We start from the raw sequence: 25775 nt of genomic DNA on the forward strand, positions 1-25775 counted from the left end.
GCGCGCGCGGCGGCCAGCGGCGCATGCGCAGGGCGGGGCGCGGCCGGCCGCGGTGCGCGGGGCCTACCCACCGCCCGGCGTGAGGTGAGAGGCGGCGGGGGCGCGGCCGGCCCGGCCCGGCCCGTGAGGGGCGAGGGAGGAGGTCGGGACCGTACCAGAGCGGGGAGGAGCCGGTTCCGGGGCGGGGGAAGCGGGAAGGGCGGTGTCCGGGCAGCCGGGGGGGGACCAAAGCGGGGAACGGGCCGCCGGGAGCGCGCGCGTCCCTCACCGGCCTCGCGGACCGCGCTGGCGCCGGGCGGGGCCTACGAGGGGGCGGGGCCTCGGAGGGCGCCTCCTGGCGGTGATGGGGAGAAGGGTCCTCCAGGGCTGGACGGGGAGCGGGATTATTGGGAGTGAGGATTGGGATACAGGGATTGGGGAGTGGGTGATGGGGGAGTAAGGTTTGTGGAGTAGGGATTGGGAATGAGATACGGGGAGTGGGGATGGTGTATGGGGGAGCGGGGATTGGGGATGGGATGTGGGGGCGTGAGATTTGGGGAGTGAGATATGGCAAATGGAGTTTGTGAACAGGATATTGGGGAGTGGGGTTTGGCGAGTGGGTTAAGGGGAGTGGGGTTTGGGAACGGGATATAGAGGAGTGGGATATGGGGGAGTGAGGTTGGGGAGTGGGGCTTGGGAATAGGATATGGGGGAGTGAGATTTGGGGAGTGGTTTATGGGGGGGTGGGGACTGGGGTTTGGGAATGCGGTTTGGGAATGGGATATAGGGGAGTGAGGTTATGGGGGAGTGAGATTTGGGAAGTAGGATATGGCAAGTGGAGTTTGGGAATGAGTTATGGGGGAGTGGGATATGGTAAGTGGGGTTTAGGGTTAAGGGGAGTGGGGTTCGGTAATGGGATATGGGAATTGGGGTTTGGCAAGTGGGTTAAGGGGAGTGGGGTTTGGGAATGGGATATGAGGGGGTGCACAGAGCTGCATCAGGAGTGGGCTGTGCTGCTGCGCTTGGCGCTGGCACTGCCCCGGCGGGTTGGTGCTGCACAGGTTCAGGCAGCCCTGCGGACGGGGGTAGAGTGATTGCAGTTCACAGAGTGGAGTGGGTGCCCAGAGGTGGCTGTGCGGGGTCACTTACGCCACAGGGTGAAAAGTCCAGGCTGGAAGTTGCTCTTGGTTCCCTGAGGACCCAAGCAGGGATGTGTAGCCAGGATGGAAGCAGCTGCCATCTGCCTGAAAGGGCTGCACAGCTTCAGTGGTGCCCCTGGATGCCGGACCGTGCTTCCTCACATGGTGCACGGAGGAGAAAAGTCTAGAAAGAGAACCATTAATTTCAATAAGTGAGAAGCCTGAGCCATTCCCAGCAAAAATACCTTGTAACAGTGAGACATGTTAAGAGATCCCACAATGGAAAGCAACTCAATTCCCAGCAGTGCAGAACCTCACTGTACCAGTGCTGGTGAGTCAGGCCTGTTCATAGGAGCTGAGTCCCATTCAACACTGAAAATGTAGATGGCATGAGCACTGTAGATTTTTGCGCTGCTGTGTCTGTGCCACCTTTAACCTGTTGGTTCTCCTCCTGGTGCTTCCTGGAGGTGCAAACCACTTTCTTGCACAGCAGCTCTTCATAACTCTCTGCTCAGCTCATACGTTCCCACTGAAAGCCTTGGTTTAGGATTGGCTCAAATCCCCATCACTTCACACCTCTCCTTACACTGTATCCTGTCCCTCCGTGTTTGATTTCTTCTCATACACAGAAAACAGACTCTCAGCCATGTCAAATGGACTCTGTTACGAAGGCTGCTGACAACCCTTTTGCTTTTGTGTTCAGGTGGCTCTGGGAGGATCTCATCTGCGGGGGCTGCAGGAGAGATCTGCAGGCAGAGAATACCCTTTTTGGACACACCGGTTGGGACAAGGCTCACGCTACGGGCTTTTAGGCAGGACGGGTTTTATTCAGAGGAGCAAGAACACCACCAAGGAAGAGGAATGGAGCGTCTGGCCTCCTTCAGTAGTAAGTACCACAAGATGACATTTGGAAAGTGCTTGCCATTGTTTAAAGATATTAGCAGCCGTCTCAGGGAGGGAGACAGAAATCTAGCAGTATTTGGTCCACAGGGTCGCTTCTTTGATCAAATTCTCAAGAGAATGTACATAAATGATTCAGTGTGAATTTGGATCTTTTTTTCTATGTACTTTTTATAGTTGGGCTAGTTCAAATCCATTTTCTTGGAAAAAATGTGGCTTATAACTTGACAGTCTATTTATTTTGACTACTTTGCAATGAACAAAATGAGAAAAACTTGCAGAGGAGTGTTCCATTCCTTGTTCAGCAACCTGAGCAGAGTCTGAGGTTTGGACGAGTTACAGAACAATCTTGTTGATGCCTTTGCAACCCAGCAATACGCTTTCCAAGTCAGACCTGAGGTACACGAATGGGAGGCTGCAGCTCTCTGTGCAGTATTCTCCGCGAATAAGGCCTTGGGGCTGGTCTTTGGTGCAGAACACGAGCGGATCATGCTGAGTTGTACCAGGAGGCTGCTGCAGAGAAGATTTTCCTTTGACTCCTCTGCACAAGTTTAGGTTTAGCCCTGAGTGTATCAGGTCTAGCGGAGATGCGGTGCCAAATCTCTTACAACTCCAGCTGAACACGGAACTTTTAACAGATATTTGGAAAAGATGCAGTCGGAAAGAGGTTATATACAACTGAGTTCACTTAAAGTGAATTTAGGTGATTGCTAAACCAGTGCCTTGTTTGTATTGCATGAGATTTACTTTTGGCTTCACAGATGACCCTTTTGATAAGCCTCCATGCCGAGGTTGCTCTTCGTACCTCACAGAGCCCTACGTTAAGTGTGCGGAGTGCGGGCCTCCTCCCTTCCTCCTGTGTTTGCAGGTGAGTGCAAGGATGAAAGCAAAGGCATTAATTTATTTGAGAAAGTCATCAAAGGCCTGTCCGGTGCCAAGTTGTTCCATAAACACATTAATAACTGGTCTCTGTAAACTTGTATCAACACACTTATTTGCTCAGGGACAGGGAAACGACAAAGAAAATGTTGGAGGCTGAAGAGTTGAGGCATGAGCGGCTGAAGGAGATCTTTGTGAAGGCAGCTAAAGCTACCTAAAGACATGCAGTCAGCCTGACTGTGTAACGGAACATGCCGCTGCATGTCTAGAGAGTCATTTTTATGGCTTGGAAAAGAAAAGCCATCAAGAAATACCCTTTCCTTGTCACCACACGTTTTGTTTTTTCCTCCTGAATGGAAATAAATGAAAATTTGGGGAAGTTTGCAATACTGACAATAATTGTTTGCGGCTGGATATAGTTCTTTAAGAATTATGTGTGTGATCTGATAACCACAGAAAGTACTGCTAGTTTTAAATTATTAAATAAATAAGTTTGCATTACTTATGATTAAAATTGGCAATAACCTCTAACACTGAAAAAGGTGGTTAGCCTTGTGCTCAGATATGTACAAAATACACAAAACCATATTTTGTATATTGGGTATATTTTTGTTCATTTACCTGTACTTAAAAAACCAGAAATTTTACTTTTGAAAATAGCTGCAAACCATGCTGGTGCTTTTTAAACAGAAAACCAAGATTAAAGGGAAACTGTGTTTTCAATACCTAAGAAATGCTCTGCTCTTCCTGGCTCAATCGACTTTAGAACATAGCACCACGCTTCCTTCACCTGCCTAACTTTGCCTTAAATACTTAACACAAAAGTATGTCGATTCACAGGAGTAATGCCTCGGTGCAAAAGACAAGGAAGATACAAAGACAGATTTAACACAATTTTAACAAAGATTTTTCTACCATTTTATGTTTTTTCTAGTATGAAACCAGAAAAATGGAGTATCTTTTTCCACATATCCGATAGTCAGTTTTGGATATCCAGTGGTCAGAGAATAAAAGGAAAAAAGGGATCAGTTAAAATGTTTTCAGGGCAGAAGGAGGAGACTAACATAATGCTAATCTTTTGTTCTACAGTGTTTCACACGAGGATTTGAATACAAGAAACATCAAAGTGATCATACTTATGAGATAATGGTAAATATTCCTTTTAGATAACACCTACTCAGTCTTGAGCTTTCATAACTTCCCAGGAGTTAGACCTTTGCTTACTAACATTACACTGAAAAGCTAAGTGATACAATTCTTTGGTTCAGAGGGTTAGAACTATTACAAAAGAAAAAGTCTTCCTTGAGAGTAAAGAAAAATACCCACCTGGAACATAATGGAATAGTGGAGACTTTTAAAGCTACATTCTTTTATTGTGCTTAGATAGCTCAATGCATTTCACTAGACTTCCAGTTCTTTAACCATGTGAGTCAACTTCTGTTTCTCTATTCTTGTTTTTAATTCCCCAAAATTAGTTTTTAAATTTTAAAAGTTTTCAGTAATTTTTACGGTGTCTCATAGCATAACACTGTTGAATTACAGCTGGTAGATACAACGTGTAACGGTATAATCAGAAGAACTGTAGCGACAAACTAGTTTTTACTGTAGTTTATGACCCATCAGCCTAAATAATTCATCAATTATTTGATCAGGTTTCATGGGACACATTAAAAGTTTAAAACTGCCGGTATTATACACTGTGTTGCCCTGTAGTTTAGAACTTCTTTGCTCTTGATGTGGTGGATTGTAACAGAGGATCACAGCAGTTTGATTTGCTTTTTTCTTCTCTAGACTTCTGATTTCCCTGTCTTGGATCCTAACTGGACGGCTCAAGAGGAAATGGCTCTCCTGGAAGCTGTGATGGACTGTGGATTTGGCAACTGGTGAGAATTTAGTGCTTCGGCCAACTTCAGTGAATGATGGGTAGTTTTTCCTTTCATTTCACTGGATCTTACTGTTGAATCCATTGGTGCAAATTCAATATTCAATGTTCAATGACTTATTGTGGGTGAGACACTAATTTAGCAGCTAAAACAGAAGACTGGGGTAGCGGATTCTGTTTTCAAATCTGCTGTTAGATATACAAGGAAATTGTTCTTCTGAGATGCAGGGCACCTCCAGTGAAGTACAAAGTTCCCTCCGTTTGCATTAAAGTCAGTAGGTTTTGAAGGACTCAACTATTGCCCAAGATTTTCTGTGCCCCAGTTTACCTCTATGTAAAAACTAACTGCAGAATTTCTTATCTTGTGTGGTTTCGGTTTGCTTACAGTTGACTAACTAGGTATTGTTATTTTTGGAGGTTTCCTGCTTCTCTGTCATATTTAGGATAGAGCACTGGAAATATTTAATATTTTTATACTGTGTTCTGTTAAGTTAGTTTCTGTAGTTGCTACAGGATTTTTATACATTTGTAAATAAAGGAGATCTGTAGTCATGAGTTCTCTCTCTTCGTGAAAAAATAGCTGTATTAAAAGTATAGAACTCTAGACTTCACTGAAACAAAACTGAGCTCTTATGTGTACATTGCTGTCATAAGTAAGACTGAAAACGCTTGCAGTTATGTTCTTCAAGTATGCTGTCTAGTACACTTTGTCCTACTTAGCAATACAAGTAATCTTAACTTTTTCCTTAAACACTTGGCTTTTTTCAGCCTTTATCAAATAAAGGAAAAACTGACTTTTCTTCCTGGAATCCCTTGCATCCAGTTTTTAGTTTAACAGAATTAAAATGATTGCTGCTGGTGGATTTTTTTTTAAGTCCTCAATTTACACAGCCATTTTATTAAGACAAAATACTTCATATTTCTAGTCAACCACTTTTCTGAGAAAGTTTGGCAACAATTTCCAGAACGTGTTTTGTACAACCATTTTGGTGTTTAAAAAAACCTGTTTAACATCACTACACGAAAGCGGAAACCACTATCCAGTTAAAATCGCACGAGAAAGTTGAGAAGCAGAATGCAATTCCAGACTTAGAATTTACCATTACCTGGAATTAGTAAAATGTATCAAAAGCTCTCAAATAACAATACTAAATTTCAAGCATATAAAAGATTTGGTACGTTCCATCAGACAGGGAGTTTCTCATGTAAAGACAGTGAATTGTATTGCTCGTGATCACCAAAAAAGTGCTCCCTGTATCAAACATGTAAGTATTGGCTCAGTGATAGTACGCAAAACATGAATTCAGACATCATGACAGATCAGTTCTCCGCACACCATGCAATCAGTCTCTTGTCCAAAATTATCTTTTCCCACTAGGGAAAGACAAGAACCCTCAACATTTCTGTATTCTTCATATTAAGCCTCCCCCTCTCCCCCCTCCAGGCAGGACGTAGCTAACCAGATGTGCACAAAATCCAAGGAGGAGTGTGAGAAACATTATATGAAACACTTTATCAACAACCCCTTGTTTGCATCTACATTACTGAACCTGAAGCAGGCGGAGGAGGCACAACAGAATGAAACAGCCATTCCTTTCCACCGTGAGTATCCCCTGCCCATAGCACATGTGGGAGCTTTCCCGCAAGTCTCGACTCTTCCAGACCTGAAATGAGCAGCCTTTGGAGAAAGGCACACACCACGCATGCAGTTTGCTTTCATTCCCAAAAGGAGAGCTTGTTCTGATGGCTAACTTGAACAATGTTAGTAGTAGGGTCGTCTTCACGCTGTATTAAATCACTGGCATATCAAATAGCCAAGACTGCCAGTTCAGCGGGAAAAGGGAGGGAACGGAGAGGTCTGATGCAAACATCAGCTCCTCAAAACCAGAAGTTCCTGCACAGCCAGTGGAAACGGTCACTCACAGAAATCACCACAGCAAAAGCCTGGATGTGCAGATTCATTTAAAGGACGAGCTGCCTCAAAGCTGCTTCACGTATGGCGCTATGAAACAGCCTGTTCTTCATGGCAAATACCAGAGAGAGCTCTCACCCTGATACTGGGTAGTTACTTTCCTTGTCCATACCCCGCGCAGCAACGTTAACTGAGAAGGGGTTTCGACCTTTAAAACGTTTCATCTGACTATCCACTGTGTACCGGGCCTAACTGCTGATGTGATCTGTCATAAAATCATGCCTGTCATAAAATCATGCCCTTTAAGTTATGCTGATTTCACACCTCTCTCTTTAAAACTGCCTTTTAAAAGTGTATGTTAAATTTCAGCAATTTAACAAATTTTCAGTTTTCCTTAAATTTAACGTCTTCAGAATTCCCCCAGTCTATCAGCTGTTCCATTATAAAGCTTCCCCGGAATGGCTGGGGAAAAAGATTGCTTGGTATCTGGAGGTTTAAATTTCACGATAAAGTGGTTAGAGCTAAAGCAGTAGGAACTGGACAATTTTGGTTCTCTCCCTGGCTGTCATTGATTTTTTTATGTGACCCAGGCCAAGGCAAATTCTCTGTGCCTCAGCTTGCTTTATCTGTAGCATGGGACTTACAATGCTTAGCTCCTTCACAAGTGTGTTGTGAGCCTCAGTCCATTATTGTCGGTAAAACACTGAGCTCCTCAGTTGGGAAGCGCTGTAAAAATTCAGAGCTGTATACCTTTAATTGCAGCTCCCTGTAAATGGCACCCAGAAGATGGCAGATTTAACACCCCTGTTGCTATTAACTAAAAGAACTTGCACGCTGAGAGCGAGTGATCTGCAGAGGTTTACCGGGGGGATGCTGAGCTCTGAAATGTGGAGTTTACATTTTATAACCTATTTATTATCTTGAATTTCTGTGTTTGGCTTTTGAGAATACTATGAAGATCTCGAGATTGCTGCATTTTTCTCTGGATGAGCTCAGTCTTTTTCTGAATGTAATGCTGAATAAAAGCCCAATCAGGGTGTTTTTCTTCAACTAATTATTCCCACTCCTCCTGCAAAAGAAACACCTATTCACAGATCATTAAAAAAAGACCCTAAGCCCTACACAACATCTAAAAACCTTTCTTTTTTCAGCTGCTGATGATCCCCCACGGCCTACTTTCGATTCCTTGCTCTCCAGGGATATGGCTGGGTACATGCCAGCGAGAGCGGACTTTGTTGAGGTAAGACTCTCTCTTCTCCCATTATTTTAAATTTGCTACTGAATGCAAGATCAGCAGCGCACGCTTGTTTGCCCCTGCCTATAGGTCTGTACTCTTCATATGAAAAACATGAGAAGAGAGGACCGGAGAGGGTGATTAAGCCAAGGGTTTAATTAGAGAGGTGGCGCTGGAAGCCTGTGAAGCTGCCAGCAGCGCTCGGCGAGTGGGTGCCTGTGTGCAGGGGCTGGGGCTGCTGCTGCCACCAGATGTCCCATCATGAATGGCTCTTTACGTAAGCGGGCTGGATGCTGTGAATTAGATGCTTAGCAAAAGGGGTCAGCTTCAGCATGCTTCTGTTTCGTTTGCCTTACAGAAGCACATAGGAGCCCGATCCAAAGATCGCTTGAAAGACCTGCATTGTTTGCAGTGTTTTTAGCCGTGGGCCCGGGGCCCCGATTTCTGTTGCAAAACAAGCTCCTGTACATGAAGCAATGAATTCAGCCATATAGGGGCTGCTTGTTTTTGTACGTTTGAGCAGAATTTCCACCACAGTGGGGCAGTCATGGAGATTACCTGATTAATTCTCATTATCCTATCACAGCATCCTGTTCCAGTTGCAGCCATGGGGGTGCATAGTACACATTCCCTAGTTAAAGCTCCCCAGTGAGGCATGTTGCTCAAGGATGGAACCTCGTACAACTGTATGAGTAAATATCTCTGTTTTCAGTACTTATACGTTTACTGAAAGCTGATACCAGTTTTTTAGTGCTAGTTAATGACAATTTATTAATCACCTCTGAGCAGGAATTTGACAACTATGCTGAATGGGATTTGAGAGATATTGATTTTGTAGAAGACGATTCAGACATTTTGCATGGTAAGTCCCCTATTTCTGTACGTTGCCTGAAAACAACGTTTCAGAGTGCCTACTCAGCATTTCATTGGGTGTCTTCTTCTCTACACACTTTTTAAAAACTGAACATACATTTTTAATGATCTCACTTCTGTGCGTTGGGATTTAAACACTGGCATTTCTATGGTCCTCACTTTCAAATCTCTTTTAAAAGCTCTTAATCAACTGACATACAAATGGTATTTATATAGAGAATAATACACCTTACTGCTGAAATGTAGCCAGCTATAAAGTAGAACATGACTGAAATGGAATAGTCTCCACCAGCAGTAGGTATCTCTTTAGGAAAGACGCAAGTGATATTTTATCCAGTATAAACTCCAGAGAAAGTTTATCTAAGTAGACGCAAATTATCTGAGATAGCAATTTGTCTGGCAAAAGGTAGCAGTACATCAGTGTTTGAATAAACAGACCTACAGGCTTATTAAAAAACAGAAACATCAATGCCTGGATATCACTTCTCCTCCCTGGCGGAAAGATAATATTTCCATCTACATAATGTTTGTGAGCATCACCACAAGGCACAACTTTTGTTCTGATAGAAAGAGGAACACTTTCTTCTCTGTTGCTAATACCCTTTTTCCCTACCATACCTAGTTTGTTAGAAGATCTGTCGCTTATTCTAACCTCTGTTAGTTTAGGAAATCTGATATCAGGGTGGATATTAATACAGGCAGCAAGGAGGTATGTAATTTATGTGCAACACTTTGAAAATGTTCTGCTCTTGAAGTTGTATGGGTTTTCATGCGTTAAACATCCACCCTGAGTTATAGCACCATTAACCATACATGACAACTTACTTTTTTATTGAGGAGAGGATGGTTGTTGCACGAGTCCAATTACTGCTGCTGAGTTTCTGTGAACACCGCTGCCTTAATAATACCAAATAACAGGAATTCTTAAAATGACAACAGGAATTACGAAAATGACATTTTAATCCATAGAGGAGAAAAGATCATACTTTCCCCCACATTTGTAAGTACATATAGTGTTTAAAAGTACTGTGTTTATGCTTCAGAATTCTCCCATCTATGTCAGGCAGTTCTAAGCTAAAGCCTTAGCATCCCTTGGAGACAGACAAATCCTGTTACGTACAGACAGTCTTTCCAAACTCAAAGAATCAGTTTGAAATTTAGCAGCGTACACAGAGCTTTAAGGAATGAAAACTCCCTTGGCTCAAAAAAGGTTATGAGAATCGTATGTCAGTCTCGCTTCCCTTTTAACGTTTATTGAAAGGGGGACTGGCTTGTGGACATGTCACGGATTCATCATGCCATCTCTCTATCGTCTCTTTTTATTACTATTAAAAGATATATTTTCTTGCTTCCATGTCCTATTCTGAGTCCCGGTAAACTGAAAAAGCAAGATAATCTCCTGGTTCTGTTCATTAATTGTTAGCTTAATATTCATTGAAGCTGGTTTACCAGCACTGTCTTCCAACCCCTGACACGTCTTCCTCCCACTGCACAGTTCAGCCATTTAAGGTGTCTCCTACCAGCCTCCTGTTTAACTCGTCAGTGTGAATGCAGAAAATCATCTTTCCTCATCCCTTCAGAATATTGCAAAGCTGTGCAGGGGCAGAGCTTTGGTCCATCTAGCCCAGTGTCCTGTTAGTACCCCGTAGCAGATGCACGGGAGAAGAATGTAAGAAAAGGCAAGTATGGGCAGATACTTTTCCTGGCATATCTTCCACATTTCCTGCAGTGACAAGTTTAGTGACTTCTTGAGCCATAGGTTGTGTTCAGATCATTCTGACCAAAGGACCTGTCCTCCATGAACGTGGCTAACTACTGTTAGAACTATGTATATTTGTACTTTAGCCTGCGTAACATCCTGTAGCAGTGAGTTCCACAATTAAGTTAGGAGTTCTACAATTTAATTAAGTGTTGTGTGAAAAAATACTTCCTTCTGTCTGTCAGATCTTTTGCCTCATAATTTCATTGGATGTTCTCTAGTCCATTCTTCAGTTGTCTTCAGTATTTAGTATAGGCTGTCAGGCATTTGCCCTGTGAAAACTGCTTGGCCGAGATTATGGAGCGTGACCAACTACATTTTCAATCTCTTAGCTCAGGGACTCTGGCAGCTTCCTTCCCACAGCTGTCCTGGATCTGCCCACGTGAGAGAGAGAATGCCTCGAAAAATGAAGTCCCAGGGTCTCGCCAGCTGTTTTTCTTTTACGTGAGACATCTTGGAGAGAGGAGGAATAATTTTCTAAAAGAAACTTTGGAATTAGATCTTTCCCTTCTCCAAGTTAATACAAATAAGGAAGGGGCCACATCCTCCCTGTCCTGCTGTTTTAAAGATCTCAGATGCTGACTTTTCTTGATGACTTGAGAATGTTTTGCAACCTAATTGTAGGATTTCGTACTGTACGAAATGGCACAATGATTGGATCTGAAGGCACGGACGAGCGCTTGGATGATTTAAGAAGCCTTTGTCCTTTCTAGTCAGCAGGAGAGAAGGTCGGGGGCAGCCCTGGAGGCCCAGCTCTGCTGGTCTCTCCCAGGGCTGCCTGTCCTGCTACTTCCAGGCAGCGGCTCTAAGCTGCCTCTCTACCCCGGCCCTGCCCACGGGCAAACTTCTACACTACATTGTACAGAAACATCCTTGAAAAGCAGCCCTGTGCCGGGCTTCCACACCTGCTCGAGGCACAATTTTGCTGGCCAAACAGCAAACTTTTTTTTTTTTTTTAAATAGGTAAAGATGTAAAACAGGGTTTTGATACATTTTATAGCCCAGAGAATCCCAAATGGCATCTTGCAGCATAGATTAAGTATCAGGTTTGTGAAAAATTCCTCAGGTTTTTTTTTCTGCCATGCATTAAACCTCACTGGGTTCAAGATTGATTTTTGAAAACTACTTTTATATTCCATTTTCTGAAAGTTACTCAAGCTAGACCTTGAGAACACACCAACCAGAATAATTTCTATGGTCTCTCTTCCTTTCTTTTGTTACACGAGTCACAGATCAGTGCTGCAGTGTCTGGGTTGCACATTAACATGGGAATATTTGATGCTTTCATTGGAACAGAATTCCCCCTTCTTCCCTTTCCCCCACATTGCTCTGCTTTTTTTGCAATTTTGTAAAAATCGTTTTATAAGAAGTTCTAGATCTAAGCTACTTGACCTCTGTTTCCTGATGTATTTTCCCTGTTATATTTTCCTGTCTCACTCTAAACAAGTTCTCAGTATTTCCACAAGGAAGAAGAATGCAATTTAATACAAGGTGGAAAAACTCCCAGGGAGCCTTTTCTGAGGAGCACAGAAACCGGGACCTGCTGACTCACCAGCTCCTCCCACCACACAGGAGGTCACAGTCATTGTTCAGTCACTTCTTGATATTAGCAAGATGGTAGAAATTGTATGAAATCTCTCATATTTCAATTAACTTATTGAACCGTTAACTTTTAGGCAGTACTTGCAACATAATGAGCGCATGCAAATATATGCTGCAGTTAGACAAAAACATAATGGACAGATCAAAAGAAACAACTAGTTACAAATCTCTTTCAGCCCAGAGTGCTTGAATATTTCATGAATTACAAGTTTTCTTCAGACTGAATTATAGCGTTAGTAATTTATTTTTTTCTAGGCTTTTTCTCCCCTTTCCTTCTCACGTAAATTATTTTTACCTCTAACACTGGGAAGTAATTGCTGAAACCGCAAGTTTAGAAGCGATTGGAAATAGACTGCAACTCTGGCTGTACAGTAGTGAAATTATAAGATACAAGGCAGTCAGTGTCCTTCTAAATATTACATGATGTTTATTCTTTGGTGGAAGTTCCTGACACGCTCTGAAGGCAGATCCTCTCTTTGCCTGGGGTCCTGCTTTCCTCCAGGGAGGGTGAATTTGGCTTGCAGCCATTAAGTTTGTACCAGCCGAGGCACACACTGGATACACAGCCTGTTTACTTTGATTAGTTTGCATTCTTCCCATTATTTGGGCCTTGCATGCCAAACAGAGGTTAGCTATCGTGAAACAAAGGTCTCACTCATTAGTGCTCGAAAAAGTTTTTGCAGACCAAATGAGGCTGAAAAGGAATGAAAAGCAAAGAAGCTGTTTTGGACACACATTCTTGAGAAACCAAAATATTTTGATTTTTTGGAATGGAGAAAGGAGCCTTGAATTTCTGCCTATCACTGGATCCTTCAAAGCTTCTCTGATCGTCTCAAAGAACCTTATCATTTCCCAAAATGGTCACTTTGAACACAATTTCAGCTTGGATTATCTTAAGTTAACAGTACGAACAACACTCTCCCTAGTATAGTCCATGGGGAAAAGCACAGGGAAATAATTTTCATTCGTAGAGCATCTCTTTTCTCATTTCAATGCGGCATGTAACAGTATAGTAGTTTGAGTTATTCATGCATTCCAGATCTTGTAATCGGCTGTTCCTGTGTGAATACGTCTATTAAAAACAAAAGACCCTCCAGAAGTGCATGTGGCAGCAAATACTAATTTTTCTTTAAGCAGAAGCTCCATTTTTTTCCCTTCATTTGTCCTCATGAATGTTCCTTCCCCTCCCCAGTTGATCATAATTTCTTTCAGAATATTGTGCACTCAGGTGAAAGCATCAAAATACAATGGTTATAGGTGCATAATTACTTGTGATATTTATAGAGGTTCTCCAATGCAATTTCTGCATGTACTTATTAAGTTCTGCCCACACAAACCCCAGAAAATAACACGTTAGCTTAGCTTGCAGAGGGTTTAAAAATATAAAAATATTTTCCATAAACTGGCACCGATTCCGACACTTAGTAATATATTTCATGCATGTCTAACTTACTGCATTTCCCACTTCCTTGTCCCCACATTTAAGTAAGAAGGAGAATTTGCTACTTGCACTTGTTCTTAAATTAGGAAACTTAAATACCTCTTTATGAAAACACATAATGATTCTTGAACACCCTGGTTTTGCAAGAAATTTGCACAAAGAAGTAAGAACATTGTACCACCCCTCCTGTCTTCACAGGTAGTCTTTTGCTCCTAGATTAACATCAGATCTGTTTTGTATAAATTGAAGATTCTTTTGCTAATACAGGGTCAGCAAGCATAAATCAGAACTGTTGGCTCCTGGGCCGATAGGCACAGCCTTGGGGCTTTAGCTGGCCCTGGTTGTAAGGGATTTTATTACCCAGAGGAACCGCACAGATGAATTGCCTGGAGGCTGGGGGCTTCCTGGTGTTTACATATAAATACGTATTTTAAAATAGACACATGACCACACTTCTCTCAAAATTGCATTATTATTTATCGGAGAGCGCAATCAATAAACTGCCAGTATCAGTTTTGCTCTTTTCTTGTAACTACAGACCGAGGAGTGGATTCTGGATTCTGTCACCCTTGGGCCACCCCTGTTTACGCAGCGCAGAGGGCTGAAAGGGGACGTGCTCTTGCTGCGTTTCAGAGCGCTGCATGTTGTCTCCACAGCCTGTAAACCCACTGTCAAGTCTCAAGCCTCCTCCTTCTGAGAGCATACTGAAATCATTAACGTAAAGGAAAAAAAGCCAACCAAGAAATGAGCCAACTCTAAGCTTATTTAATGACCTAGAATTTTTGCATTATTTAACAAAATGAGGGAAGGGAAGGTGATAGGTGTCTCCTTATCTTTTCTTTCAAGAATTTACCAAAAAAGTTTATTAACCAAATGCTTACCGGAGAAAGAAGCAGAAGGATCTCCGTGTGGATCAGCCAGACAGCAGACAGATTTGATTTCGAAAAGGATGTTTTCTAATGAGCATGGCTTTTTCCTGTGCTTCTTCACATTGTCGTGAACTATTCTCTTTGTTCGTCTGGCAGACAGATAAGTTTAGAAGTTAACAAGCTAAAATCTTGTAGATGTTTTTAAGAACTGTAGCAAAGGCTACTTTGAATCCTCACAGTTCAGAACTGTGTTTTTCTGTCTTTTGGAGTTCCTTGCTCTGTGCAGAGAAGCCTTTGTGCAAAGATGATGCCTCAGATCCTTAAATCCAATAAATGTGCTTTTCAGGAGAAGGAATACTTAACAATTGCATGTATGAAGGAACAAATAAGTGCTAATAGTAAAATAGTCCAAGAAGGAAGAGGAAGAGAGTTCTCAGGATCTGCCTGAGTTGATATTTAGGGACATACATTCCAGACGTACTTGGAAGGAGCAAGCAAAGGAAAGCTTCTACAGGGAGCATGGATGGTCTGCAGAAGGTTAGCTTCTAATGAGTTTATGCCCCTGTCAAATTGCCATGGGATTTTTAAAACAGCACAGTAGAATGACCATTTCAGCCTACCATGAACATACAGGCTTGAAAATTAGCCTAATACAGTGATTACTTAGGTATTCTGTAATTATTTTTTTTTAATATTTTGCAGCGCTGAAGATTGCAGTTGTAGATATCTATCATTCCAGGTTAAAGGAAAGACAGAGAAGAAAAAAGTGAGTTTTCAAGCAATAACTATGTTCCTTTGTTTCATTAACACGTATTTTTCGCCAGTGTTGTCCTAATACTAAACTTCATTGATTTCCTATAGCACCTTTCCAGACCCTTCGCATGCATGGAGACCTCCTGCTGTGAAATTTGCGTGACAGGCTTCATCTCTAATGTGTGGTTCTCCTTCTGTGCACAGATTAACATCAGGCTTTAGCAACGGTACCAGCCCAGAAAACACAGATAACAGACCCCGATACTTATTTGTCCACATGGTTGTCAAAAGACTTCTATACACCGTAATTCTCCTTTAAACTCTCAAAACCAAGTCATTAATTTTGAAAAGCCTATTTTCCAGTCCTTTTTAGTGCATGAAAGTCATATACACAGGGCTCTTCATATTACTTTCCCAAATCCAGTTATACATAACTAACTAAGCTTCTGGCACACCTGATGAGAAGCCATTTTGCAGAATGAGGAACTGAAATACTGTCTGGGAAAGCGGACACAGATCCAGGACTAGGAACCAGAAAAAAAAATAAAAGAGACAAATCTCTGTTTTATGTAATGCTCATGGACTGCACATAATTCATTTTCTACTTTAGGGGGAGAAAAAAAAGCTGCCAGCCTGTGACTCATTGCTAGACCCCCCCCACTTTCTCCATAGAAATGGTTTGCATCATTATTTTTAGTTCTTAGTGGTCCATAAGTTAGTTTTCTACGATGTGTAATGAAGATAACTATATTGCTGACGTGTGTTTGAATAATTTATTCAGTTCATTTGACAGCTTTTTAGAATGACTCAATCTATTCATTAAATTCAATTTTATTATAACTTTCAAATACTTTGTTCAATATTTAAAATTATATCTTGCTGTATTACTTTCTGCTGGAAGAATTAGTAATTTGGAGTAGGAACTCCTCCATTTCTTTTCATAATACAGCATAGTTCTGCTAAATGACAGGTAAAAGTTGATATGTATTGGCCTGGTTCTTTATAATTCATAAATTAAAAAAATATTTATGTGGTATAATTTCCATTATGATAAATCATGTCATACTAAAAGAAAGTGCCATAAGGCTCAGCTACATAAATCAAATCGGTGTCAGTTTTTGTAAAGTTTCTACAGCAGGATGGGACAAAAATCTGGAAAATGACATAAAAATGCTGACATCACACTCAGAAAGTCTTCTCTACATGAGACGGGAATATTCTTTTATACATACTAAAGAAAACATAATGGATTTTATAGAGCGAATTCCAACTTGACCTTGACAAGCCCAACTTTTTAGTATCTCTTATCATTTGCAAAAGTCGGGTGTTTATCCAGCCACCACATAGCAATGACCACATGACGTTTGCTGAAACCTGTCACAAATGTATTTGTCATGCGCTTATAAATATCTTACCTGCCTTTTTACTCTGCTCCTTGCCCTGATCCTGTCAAGAACATTTCAAACTTGAGTTACCTAAATCATTTCCCTCTTTTTAAAATCTAAACTGTCATGGAAAAATTCCTTCATCCTGCTCCCAGCGGTGAAATTTGCCGTCCATCCCTCACTGTTGCTCTAGCAGAAGGACATTTGTCCCTCTGAAGCTGCAAATCATGCTTCATGGGACATTCCTTTACCTCCAATTTTGGAAAGTCACAAGACACTGTAGATGCAAAATCTGTGCCTAAAGAAGCAATTTTAAACCTTTAAAGTGATTGTAGCTCCTTTTGTGCTGAGTGCTGTCAGAGTTGGACTAATGCATACCACCACCCAAAATCTCCCCCAATTAAAGCCGCGCTGCATCGCTACATCACGTTTCTCAGTTAGCCAGATCAAGGGATATGGAAATTTCATATGTGTTTAGTTTTAGACCCCTCTGATGGTCTAAATCAAAGTTCCTTCTGAAGCCTTCGTATTTATGAGCTAATACACGAGTTAATGCGTTCTAGTAATACCATTTTCTCTCAATTACAGAATTATAAGAGATCATGGCCTAATCAACCTCAGAAAATTTCAGAGTGAGTATCAGGTGTAACTGTTTAATTTTAAAGCAGCCTCTACTCGGGAAGCAAAACTTTGCGTGTTCAGTGTTTCCAGTGCACCATTGTGGGTTTTTCATACTGGACAATATTCAGATGGTCTGAATTCCAGCAGATTTCCTGCCCTGACTGTTTCCAACCAGCTGGCTCTAACTATTCCCGGCTCAGTGTTTTAGTTATTGCCGAGGAATTGCTCTTCAGAAGCATTTCGGGCTCCACTCAGTAGGGAGAGGGGTGAAGGAGAAACCTAGGCCATTAAAATGCATCTCACTATTCTAAGAAATGATCAAACCACACGTAAATATCATCCTTTTTCCTTTTAGAATTTTAAAGGCTCTACAATTTTGTTGCTTTTTACTCATCAGTTTGTAGTTGTGACACCAAAATGGCCAGGAGGCGTACCAAATCTGGATCTTTGGGCAGTTCACAGAGGCTGGCAGTCAGTTCAGGCTCCACTGAATTTATTTTCTTCTCACAGTAGTCATGATAAGGCATGACACTTTTTTTCCCCCCTCTAGTTTTGGAAAGGCGATACCCAAAGGAGGTTCAAGACCTTTATGACACAATGCGGCGATTTGCGCGAATTCTTGGACCAGTAGAGCATGATAAGTTCATTGAAAGCCACGCATGTAAGTAGTTTGAGGATTTTAGCATACATGTTCTTCAATAAGCATAATGAGTGGTTGCATCATCTACAACCTTTCCTAAATATATACCACTCCAGGAGGTTGGTTTTCTCCTCCTCTGCCATCTACCTCCCTCAGAAAAACAAATACATTTGTGGTTTCATACATTAAATGAGCAGCAAGTGGTTTTTTCCACTAAACTGTGTCTGAGTTCTTGTTTGATTTTTCACTTGATTGAACATTCTGGTCATGTGTTAGCAGTAGTATTTTCTTATCAAAAGACCACTATTCATTTAGTGGGACTCTCTGTCACTGAAAGAACAAAATCCCTAAAATTTATGTCTGTGTTGAGAAATTGGGAGCTGACAGCAAATTGTGAATTCTTTGAAAGATACATGTTAAACTATTATACGTGTACATAATTATATAGTACAGCTGTCATTATGTCCCTTACCTTAAAGGGAGAGGCATTGTTCCATCACCGAATCATCTCGAGTCTTTATGCATAATCATAGCATGCATTTAGTCAGATTCCAGTACGAGTCATTACATCCTGCTTAATTCTCTGACTTAAGCTGGGAAAATTGCTGCTCATTAGACAGAACAAAGCATTTAAACAGTTGTGCCTGTATTTTCAGGACACCCTATGCGAAATACCAAAAGTATGATCCTGCAAAATCATGAGTCCCGCATGTGAGTGTTAGTCCTGGAACCTCGTTTTGTTGTTGTAGTGACAGCGGAGTCCTCAAGTTAACCTGATAGTCAAGGACTCGCCTTATCCAGCTCTGCTGAGTAGTACCAGTAAACAAATTCAAGACAAGCAAACTTGCGCACTGTAAAACTAAGCAATGCCTGGAAGCCAGCTGATAAAAGCTATAGGCAGTGAGTATCGCTGAGCAAAAGAAACATGGCTATTTAATCTTACTGACAGCAGAAAAAGAGTCATCTGCAAGGAAAAATTTTGGAAGGTCCAGTTATGAAAGTCATAGTTCAAAGACAGTATTAGATGCTGTAAGGAGCCTGGATGGGGTATTTTTTCAAACCTATTGAAATGCCTTCCAGATATCCTACAGTATTGTTATTTGCCTTGTCGAGGGTATGGCAAAGGAACTGTCAAAGCATGAAGAGAAAAATAGCTTTTCTGAGCACACACACATACACTAGAAACCAGCTTAAATCTGTGATCAAGGAGTGTTAGGCCACGGTGAGTTTGAGCCCTGATCCAGACTTGTGCAGAGAGGTTAACCCTGTCTGTGGTTCTGTAGACTTCGTAGCCGAACTGTGCAGACACATAAGAAATAGCAACGTACACCACAGCTCACTGCCATCCCCGCTGACCCACGTTTGTTTTTTGGATTTCCCTCCTGCTTACCCGTGGGGTGAAACAGTGGAATTTGAGCTGCGAAGGGAAATAAAGCGACTACAGGAATACAGAGCAGCAGGAATCACCAATTTCTGTAGTAAGTACCTGATGCATTATTCAGCCCATTCCCATTCATCAAGGCGTGGAAGGATGATTTTGCAACACTGAGGATGTGTTGAATAAAAAGACACTTAGTTTTGAAATGCATTTGCCTAGCCGTTTAACTGAACAAGGCTTTAGCAATAATGCTTCAGTCCAGCTGTGCTTTTTTAAAGCTAGTTTGAGCCATCAGCTTGGAGAATGTGCTGTCTAACAGAGCTGCTTTAGTCACCGCTGTGCAAAAGATTCAGAAAAAAAAAAAAATGTATGGCACAGTGGTCTCCAGTGCTTTATCTCTGGACACTTGCTCTGGCTGTCAACAAGTGTGATATCTGGAGAGAGGGCTAAGACCTCCACATAAACGAAATGGCCTCTTTTATCCTGGAATTGGATCACGGAAGCCTTTTTTGTTTGTTTTTGGCCTGAAATTAGCGGGGGAGGGGTGCAGGGTGGAATCTAATACATTCCCATGCCAAGTAGTTGTCATGAGGGAGAATAGCAGAGCCTGGTCCAGAGCTAGAGAACAGTTTCTCACTTATTTCCTAAAGTGGAAAAATAACTGTCTGGAAATTTTAACCGAGGCAGCTGGTGAGAACGCGATCTCTGTTTGCCATAGGTGCCAGAACGTACGATAACCTCAAGAAGACGCGAGACGAGGAACGCCTGAAGCGCACCATGCTCTCTGAAGTCCTGCAGTACATCCAGGACAGCAGCGCCTGCCAGCAGTGGCTCAGTCGACAAGCTGATATGTACGGTTACAGCAAGACTCTGCTTTTCACATACCTGTGCTTTAGTCAGCTGCATCCGACACGCATTTCTGTCCGATAATAACAAATGCATTCCCAACTTATTACAGTAGGAACAGGAAAATTCAGAAAGGCAACAAACGGTGGCTAACAGCAGTAGTGCTTCTTGAAGTGCAGACAAGAAAATGACTAGTAAGGGCTCCAAATCTGTTTTCTGTAGTTTATATTTGAGGAACTTAACTGCTGTTAATAAAGTCATGGAGGAAAATAAGGTCTTTATGGATATTAATGAGGGCGCAGATGACACTTGAAATGTTTCAGATGATTTTAGATGTAGCAGCATTATTAATGTGTAGTCACCCTGCACAAGCTGTTTGATTTAAGGAGCCAGCTGCAATGCAAAGGAAGTGCATCCTGGATGCTACGTGGTCTGAGAAGATGATTTGGCATTTCCCCAGTCATTCTCCACTGAATTTTTTATTTTGTCCCTCACTCCCTTTTTCAGACATGGTCTTCCATCTAGGAGCGCTAAATATTTAGAAATCCTGTTGACTTTCAGATCAGGGCCTGGGTTACGCAAGTTGAATTGTATAATTATTAGAAGTTGGGTAAAAAGTAGTTTCAGGGACAATATATGCAGTTATTCTTTAAAAAAAAAAAAAAAAACAAAACATGAAGGCAATTTGAAAATTTCCTTTCTTTTCAGTGATTCCGGCCTGAGTCCCACGGTACCAGTTCCTTCCAATTCAGGTAACTGTTAGATGATGGTCTGTGATAAAAAGCCAGCCGTACATCAGTAATACTATTCTGGCAGCCAGTTGGAGAAAGACTCTTTTGCTCAAGTGCAAAAGTGTCAGTCCTCAAGCCTCATGGTGAAGCAAAGCTCAAGTCAACATCACCTCAATCTGCAATTCATTCCACGTGCAAATCCTGTAGGGTTTTTTGCTGAATTGACAGATTTTTCTGACTACAGATGGAAAAATCCATCCTAAAGCTACATTAACAAGGCAGGAAAGAAAAGAATTTTCACATGAGAACAAAATTTTATCTTTAAAAGATAAAGCTAATCCAGTTTTTAAATGAAGCTGTGTAGCACATACCATAGCAATATGAACCTGACAGAAAGCAGATTTGGGAGGGCAGAACACAAAAAAAGTTGCCTGAGAAGCAGGCAGTGGTTGCAGCATCAAGCAAGTGACAGAATGAGATGATACAGGTTGCCTATGCAACTTCAGTTTTCCTTTTCTATGAATACGGTTTTGTATTCTTGAATTCTGTAATCACAAATTTTGGGTTTTTTTCCACCAAGAGGAGCCCTGCTTCTTTCAGTGTCCAGTAAGGACAGATTCAGGGGCCAGTCAAGGCCCTCATGAACAAGACTTCTTATAAAATCTCACCTCATTTGTTGAGGTCACAGGATGGCATGCAATGAATGAGACCAGGATAAAGTTTTACTTGAACCAAACTTCTTAGAGGTGACCACTGAGTCTAAATGTTGTTCATTTCTACCAGGAGCCCTGGTAATTTGAGTGAAAAGACCAAGCAATTAGTCATTGCAGAAGTCAATAGGCACTATGTTTTAAACACATTCGGTGATAGCTAAGATCTGGTGTTTTGGAGATAAGACAGCATTGTGTATCTCAGCCTGGGCGTGAAATGAAATCCATGAAATGGGGACGGTATCCCCTCAGCTGAAGGGCTAAAATGAAGAATGAAATTCATTTTTTGTCAAGTATTCAGTGGCCAGTGAAGTAGCAGAGCCCAAAAGAACATGAATTGTTTTGCCTATGGAACTCAGATAGCACGCAGTGTTTACAACCAGTATCACATGTTGAACAAAACCCAAACAAAATACCATATAGTTGGTAATTAAACAAACATCCTGCATACTGAATAAGACAAGGATACTGCGGAAAAACTGCCACGTGTCTATATAATTAAAGGCTGCATCATACTGAATATACAAGAGGGCAAATTAGCGTTGCTTAACTTTACTTCTAGATTTTGAGATCATGACTGCAGCCTGATTATGTTTTCTTTAATATTAGTTTGTGTGTGTGTTATTTCCTAGGTTTATAAAACAGTAAAACCAAATTCTGTCATGTCTCATCATAGCACGCTTGTTTCAGGCCATAGACAGAGGGAGGAGTGCTGGGAAATAACTCTCTCTACACCTACCCGGGACACTTTTCCAGCTTCTTTCTAGTCCTTCAGTTCTCTCTCCGATCAGGCCCCCCTCACCTGGCCAGGCTCCCGTCTGTCTCCTGCAGATGCACGGGAGAAGGAGAGAGACAGTCCCAGAGGTAGGACCCGGGCAGGGCAGGGAATGGAGCAGTGGCCAGCACAGCCCCTGGGAAAGAGAGCTGTGTATTTCCTGGGATCTCATCACTTTGCCAAATTTGGGAAGTCTGTCCTGGGATAGAGACACCTATCTCTTAGCAGTGCTAAATATACAACCCAAAGCATGGGGGCAATAGACTTTCTAAAAATGTAATAAATAACCCTAGCTTTGTTCTGAGCTCTGGAAGTTAAAAAAAAACAAAAACAAACAACAAACTATTAGGAAAATAACCACAAACCTGCAAGTAAACAACCCTTGTAAAATTTTAAGCTGCACCAGTTAAAGTTCAGCAGTTATAAACAATAGTGAAAGTGAGAACTATCAGACCACCTGGTGACAGACGTTTCTTTCAGTACTGTTTATCATAACAGACAAAAATAAATCCACAAACTGCATTTGCTTTACAATATTTGCATCATATTTAAAGGCATTTAAAGAAAACTCTGCTTCCCGAAGTTGTTGGTAATGCCAGAGAAACCGGCTGCTAATGGCACCAATAAATAACCTCAGCATCCTTGCCAGCTGCTGGTTTCACGCCTGCTGGGAGCGAGTGGTGCAGGCTGCGCGCCCCCTGCGTGCCCCACTGCCCTCCCTGGCCCCGGCTGGAAGAGTTGGTTTCGTCAGGAGGCGCAGCCCGGCTTAACCGCGGCCAGTGCCAGTTTGACAGAAAGCCATTGTCTTCCAGTTCCTCCCGAAAGCCAGCGAGCCGGGTTTCACAGCGTCAGAGTCCTCATGCAAGTATTCACCGCACGCTTAACTATGTCAGTTGCAAAATCACACCTTTTATCAAATCAGTGCAGTTTTTATGTTAAGCCCTAAATAATCCTTGGATCATACTGGGTTAACATCACGGGGATTTAGTTGCCTCTGTGATAACACACCTAAGGAACAGCCATTGCCAAACTGCTCAGAGTTCCTCAGTGTTTTCTCCTTTCTTGTCCCTGCAGGCAGACGCAGTGCCCCACCGCTCAACCTCACGGGTCTCCCAGGCACAGAGAAGCTTAACGAGAAGGAGAAGGAGGTGAGGAAAGGAAAGGAAAGATAATCTATATAAAACTTCATCTTCACAGCGCAGGGGTGCTCACACCATCTGTCTCAGGTGCTGTGAAAACACCTCACCTATACGCCCTGACTACTCCTCCCTGCTCACAAAAGTCATTCAGGTTTTCCAGTTGGTTTCTTAATTTCAGTTACTGTACTCTATGTACAACATAGCTGCAGCAAATGAGTTTATTCAGCAAAGATGAGCACCAAGGTGCTATTATGTGCTATTATAACATCCAGGGTATGACACCCTCTCTCCCTCCTTTGTGAGACTGGGCTGAGCAGAAGGGTTATTTTTTCTTAATGAACATGGGGTTTAAAACTGGCAGAGGATTTCATCAAGGGCTTCACTGGACAGATCACTGGACTAGAATAGCAGAGCTCTTTCTGTGTTATAGATACCTCACAGCCTAACCTCAGCCAATTATGGTTGCTTTTCACTGTAACGCTAACGGGAACCATGGAGGCAATAACAGTGTATTCAGCTTTTTATGTTTTTTTCCATATTTCTGCTTTTCAGTGCACATACCAAGCTTTTTGCGTGCACGTGTGGCAGAGAATGGAATCTGGCTTTCTTTAAGCGATGGGTTTTAGCTTGACGTGGTGTTGGAGTTTGCAGCCCCATATGGAGTGCTCTTGCATGGTCACCTAAAGAAACCAGAGGCACAGGGAGATCAAGAGAGCACCCAGAAATGAGACTGCAACCCCAGGAGAGGCAAACAACGCAGCAAGGGGCCTGCCGCGTATTCATGGCTCAGTTTCTTCTGCAGCCCAGTGTAGGCCTGTCCTTAATTCAGTGAAAGGCAACACTGGAAAACTGTTGAAATAAAAGATTTTTTTTTTTTTTTTAATAGAAGTCATAATCTGTCCTTAGACTGTCTACAAGGCAGATTTCAGCATACGTATAATGCAGATGCATTTCAGACTTTTCCCTCTGTGTGGAAGCTGTTTCCCCTTCACTGGAGATGGCAGCATTGAAAATCAGATCACAGATTCACCATGGAACATGGCATTTGTGGCTCCGTTCAGCATATAAATAATTGTGACTAGGACATTAGCGTATATGGGGAATGTGATTTCCTCGTCAGCTGAGACATAAAGTCTGAGGTCCTCTGAATTCTGCAATTTCCTATCAATGAGGAACAATCATTAAGCATTTCTTATTAAAAGGAGGAGACAGCCAGTATCTCCACTGGGAGCGATCCAGCACACCATCTAGAAGGTGGCTGGTATTTGGAAGCGAAACAGGAGCATTGCAACCTAACAGCAGAGCACGGGGGCTTTTGAAAGCCCTTCCTTTTGCCAGATTTCCAAACCCGTAATGCCCTCCCTGCACAGCTTCCATCCTGGGCTTCCGGAGGGGGCAGGCGTTGTGCGCATAGCTGCTTTTGTAGAAAGGTATTAAAGACTTAGTCTGCAGGGGATTAATAGACAGATGCCCTCCCTGGCGCTCCTCCAGCACGCCGAATTGCTGGTTGCAAGTCTCTTTGGCATGTGTACTTCCCTGGGTTTGTAAAGAACAACGCCCACACAGGACACACTCATAGTTACGCTCCTGTGAGCTGAGAGCTTGCTTTCATCCTCCTAGTTTATTTTTCAGTCAGGAATGTTTTTGAATGCAGCAGCCAGCAAGCTCCTCCCTTCCCTACCTGTGGATCGAAACAGCTCATAACACAATTACTGTATGCCTCCCCCAGACAAAAAAAAACCCACCACATTTAAAGTGTTTTCAGAAAAATACTCACAATGTTACTCCCCCAACAGGGATCACAGAATGAAAGCGCGTGATGAGTGTTAGTGTTTATTAACTTCACCTTTTGTCTTCCAGCTCTGTCAGATGGTGAGGTTGGTCCCTGGAGCCTATTTAGAATATAAAGCTGCTTTAGTGAACGAGTGTAACAAACAAGGAGGCCTGAGACTTGCGCAGGCTAGAGCGCTCATCAAGATCGATGTGAACAAAACCAGGAAAATCTATGACTTCCTTATCAGAGAAGGGTACATCACGAAAGCCTGAGGACAGAGAGCAGCGCTTCGGCTGGAGCAGGCAGATGTGGAGAAGCTTTGAAGTCACTTTGACAGCGTTGGAAGATTTTAACAGTGTTGAATGAAGGACATTTCCTTTTGTTTAAAATCTTTGGGGCTTTTTTTTGTAAAAACAAGTAGGGAGCTTTGTTAAATTGTATGAATACTGACATTTCTTTGTCTGGATTCCTTTTGATTCTGCTGTTTAACACTGCTGTTGTCAGAATTACGCTGCCACGTAGCGCTGGAAAGAGTCATATGCCATATAAGCTAA

At 42.3% G+C, this 25775-nt stretch overlaps 1 protein-coding gene across 2 annotated transcripts; it reads left to right on the plus strand.

The window, feature by feature from the left end:
* Positions 1–25775, plus strand: TADA2A (transcriptional adaptor 2A). 2 transcript variants are annotated; one of them, XM_074596261.1, is made up of 16 exons: positions 1–84; positions 1822–2004; positions 2780–2886; positions 3987–4046; positions 4689–4780; positions 6224–6381; positions 7843–7931; positions 8715–8787; positions 15172–15235; positions 17196–17239; positions 17779–17889; positions 19275–19346; positions 19965–20097; positions 20801–20844; positions 23383–23456; positions 25308–25775. In XM_074596261.1, the coding sequence occupies exons 2-16, from the start codon at positions 1980–1982 to the stop codon at positions 25491–25493; spliced, it is 1332 nt and encodes a 443-aa protein (XP_074452362.1). In that variant the 5' UTR covers positions 1–84; positions 1822–1979; the 3' UTR covers positions 25494–25775. The 2 variants fall into 2 exon arrangements, with proteins under 2 accessions (XP_074452362.1, XP_074452361.1); XM_074596260.1 differs by lacking the exon at positions 1–84 and adding an exon at positions 1136–1449.

The sequence above is a fragment of the Larus michahellis genome, chromosome 7 (assembly GCF_964199755.1).
Source record: "Larus michahellis chromosome 7, bLarMic1.1, whole genome shotgun sequence".
In the NCBI taxonomy this organism is placed as follows: domain Eukaryota; kingdom Metazoa; phylum Chordata; class Aves; order Charadriiformes; family Laridae; genus Larus; species Larus michahellis.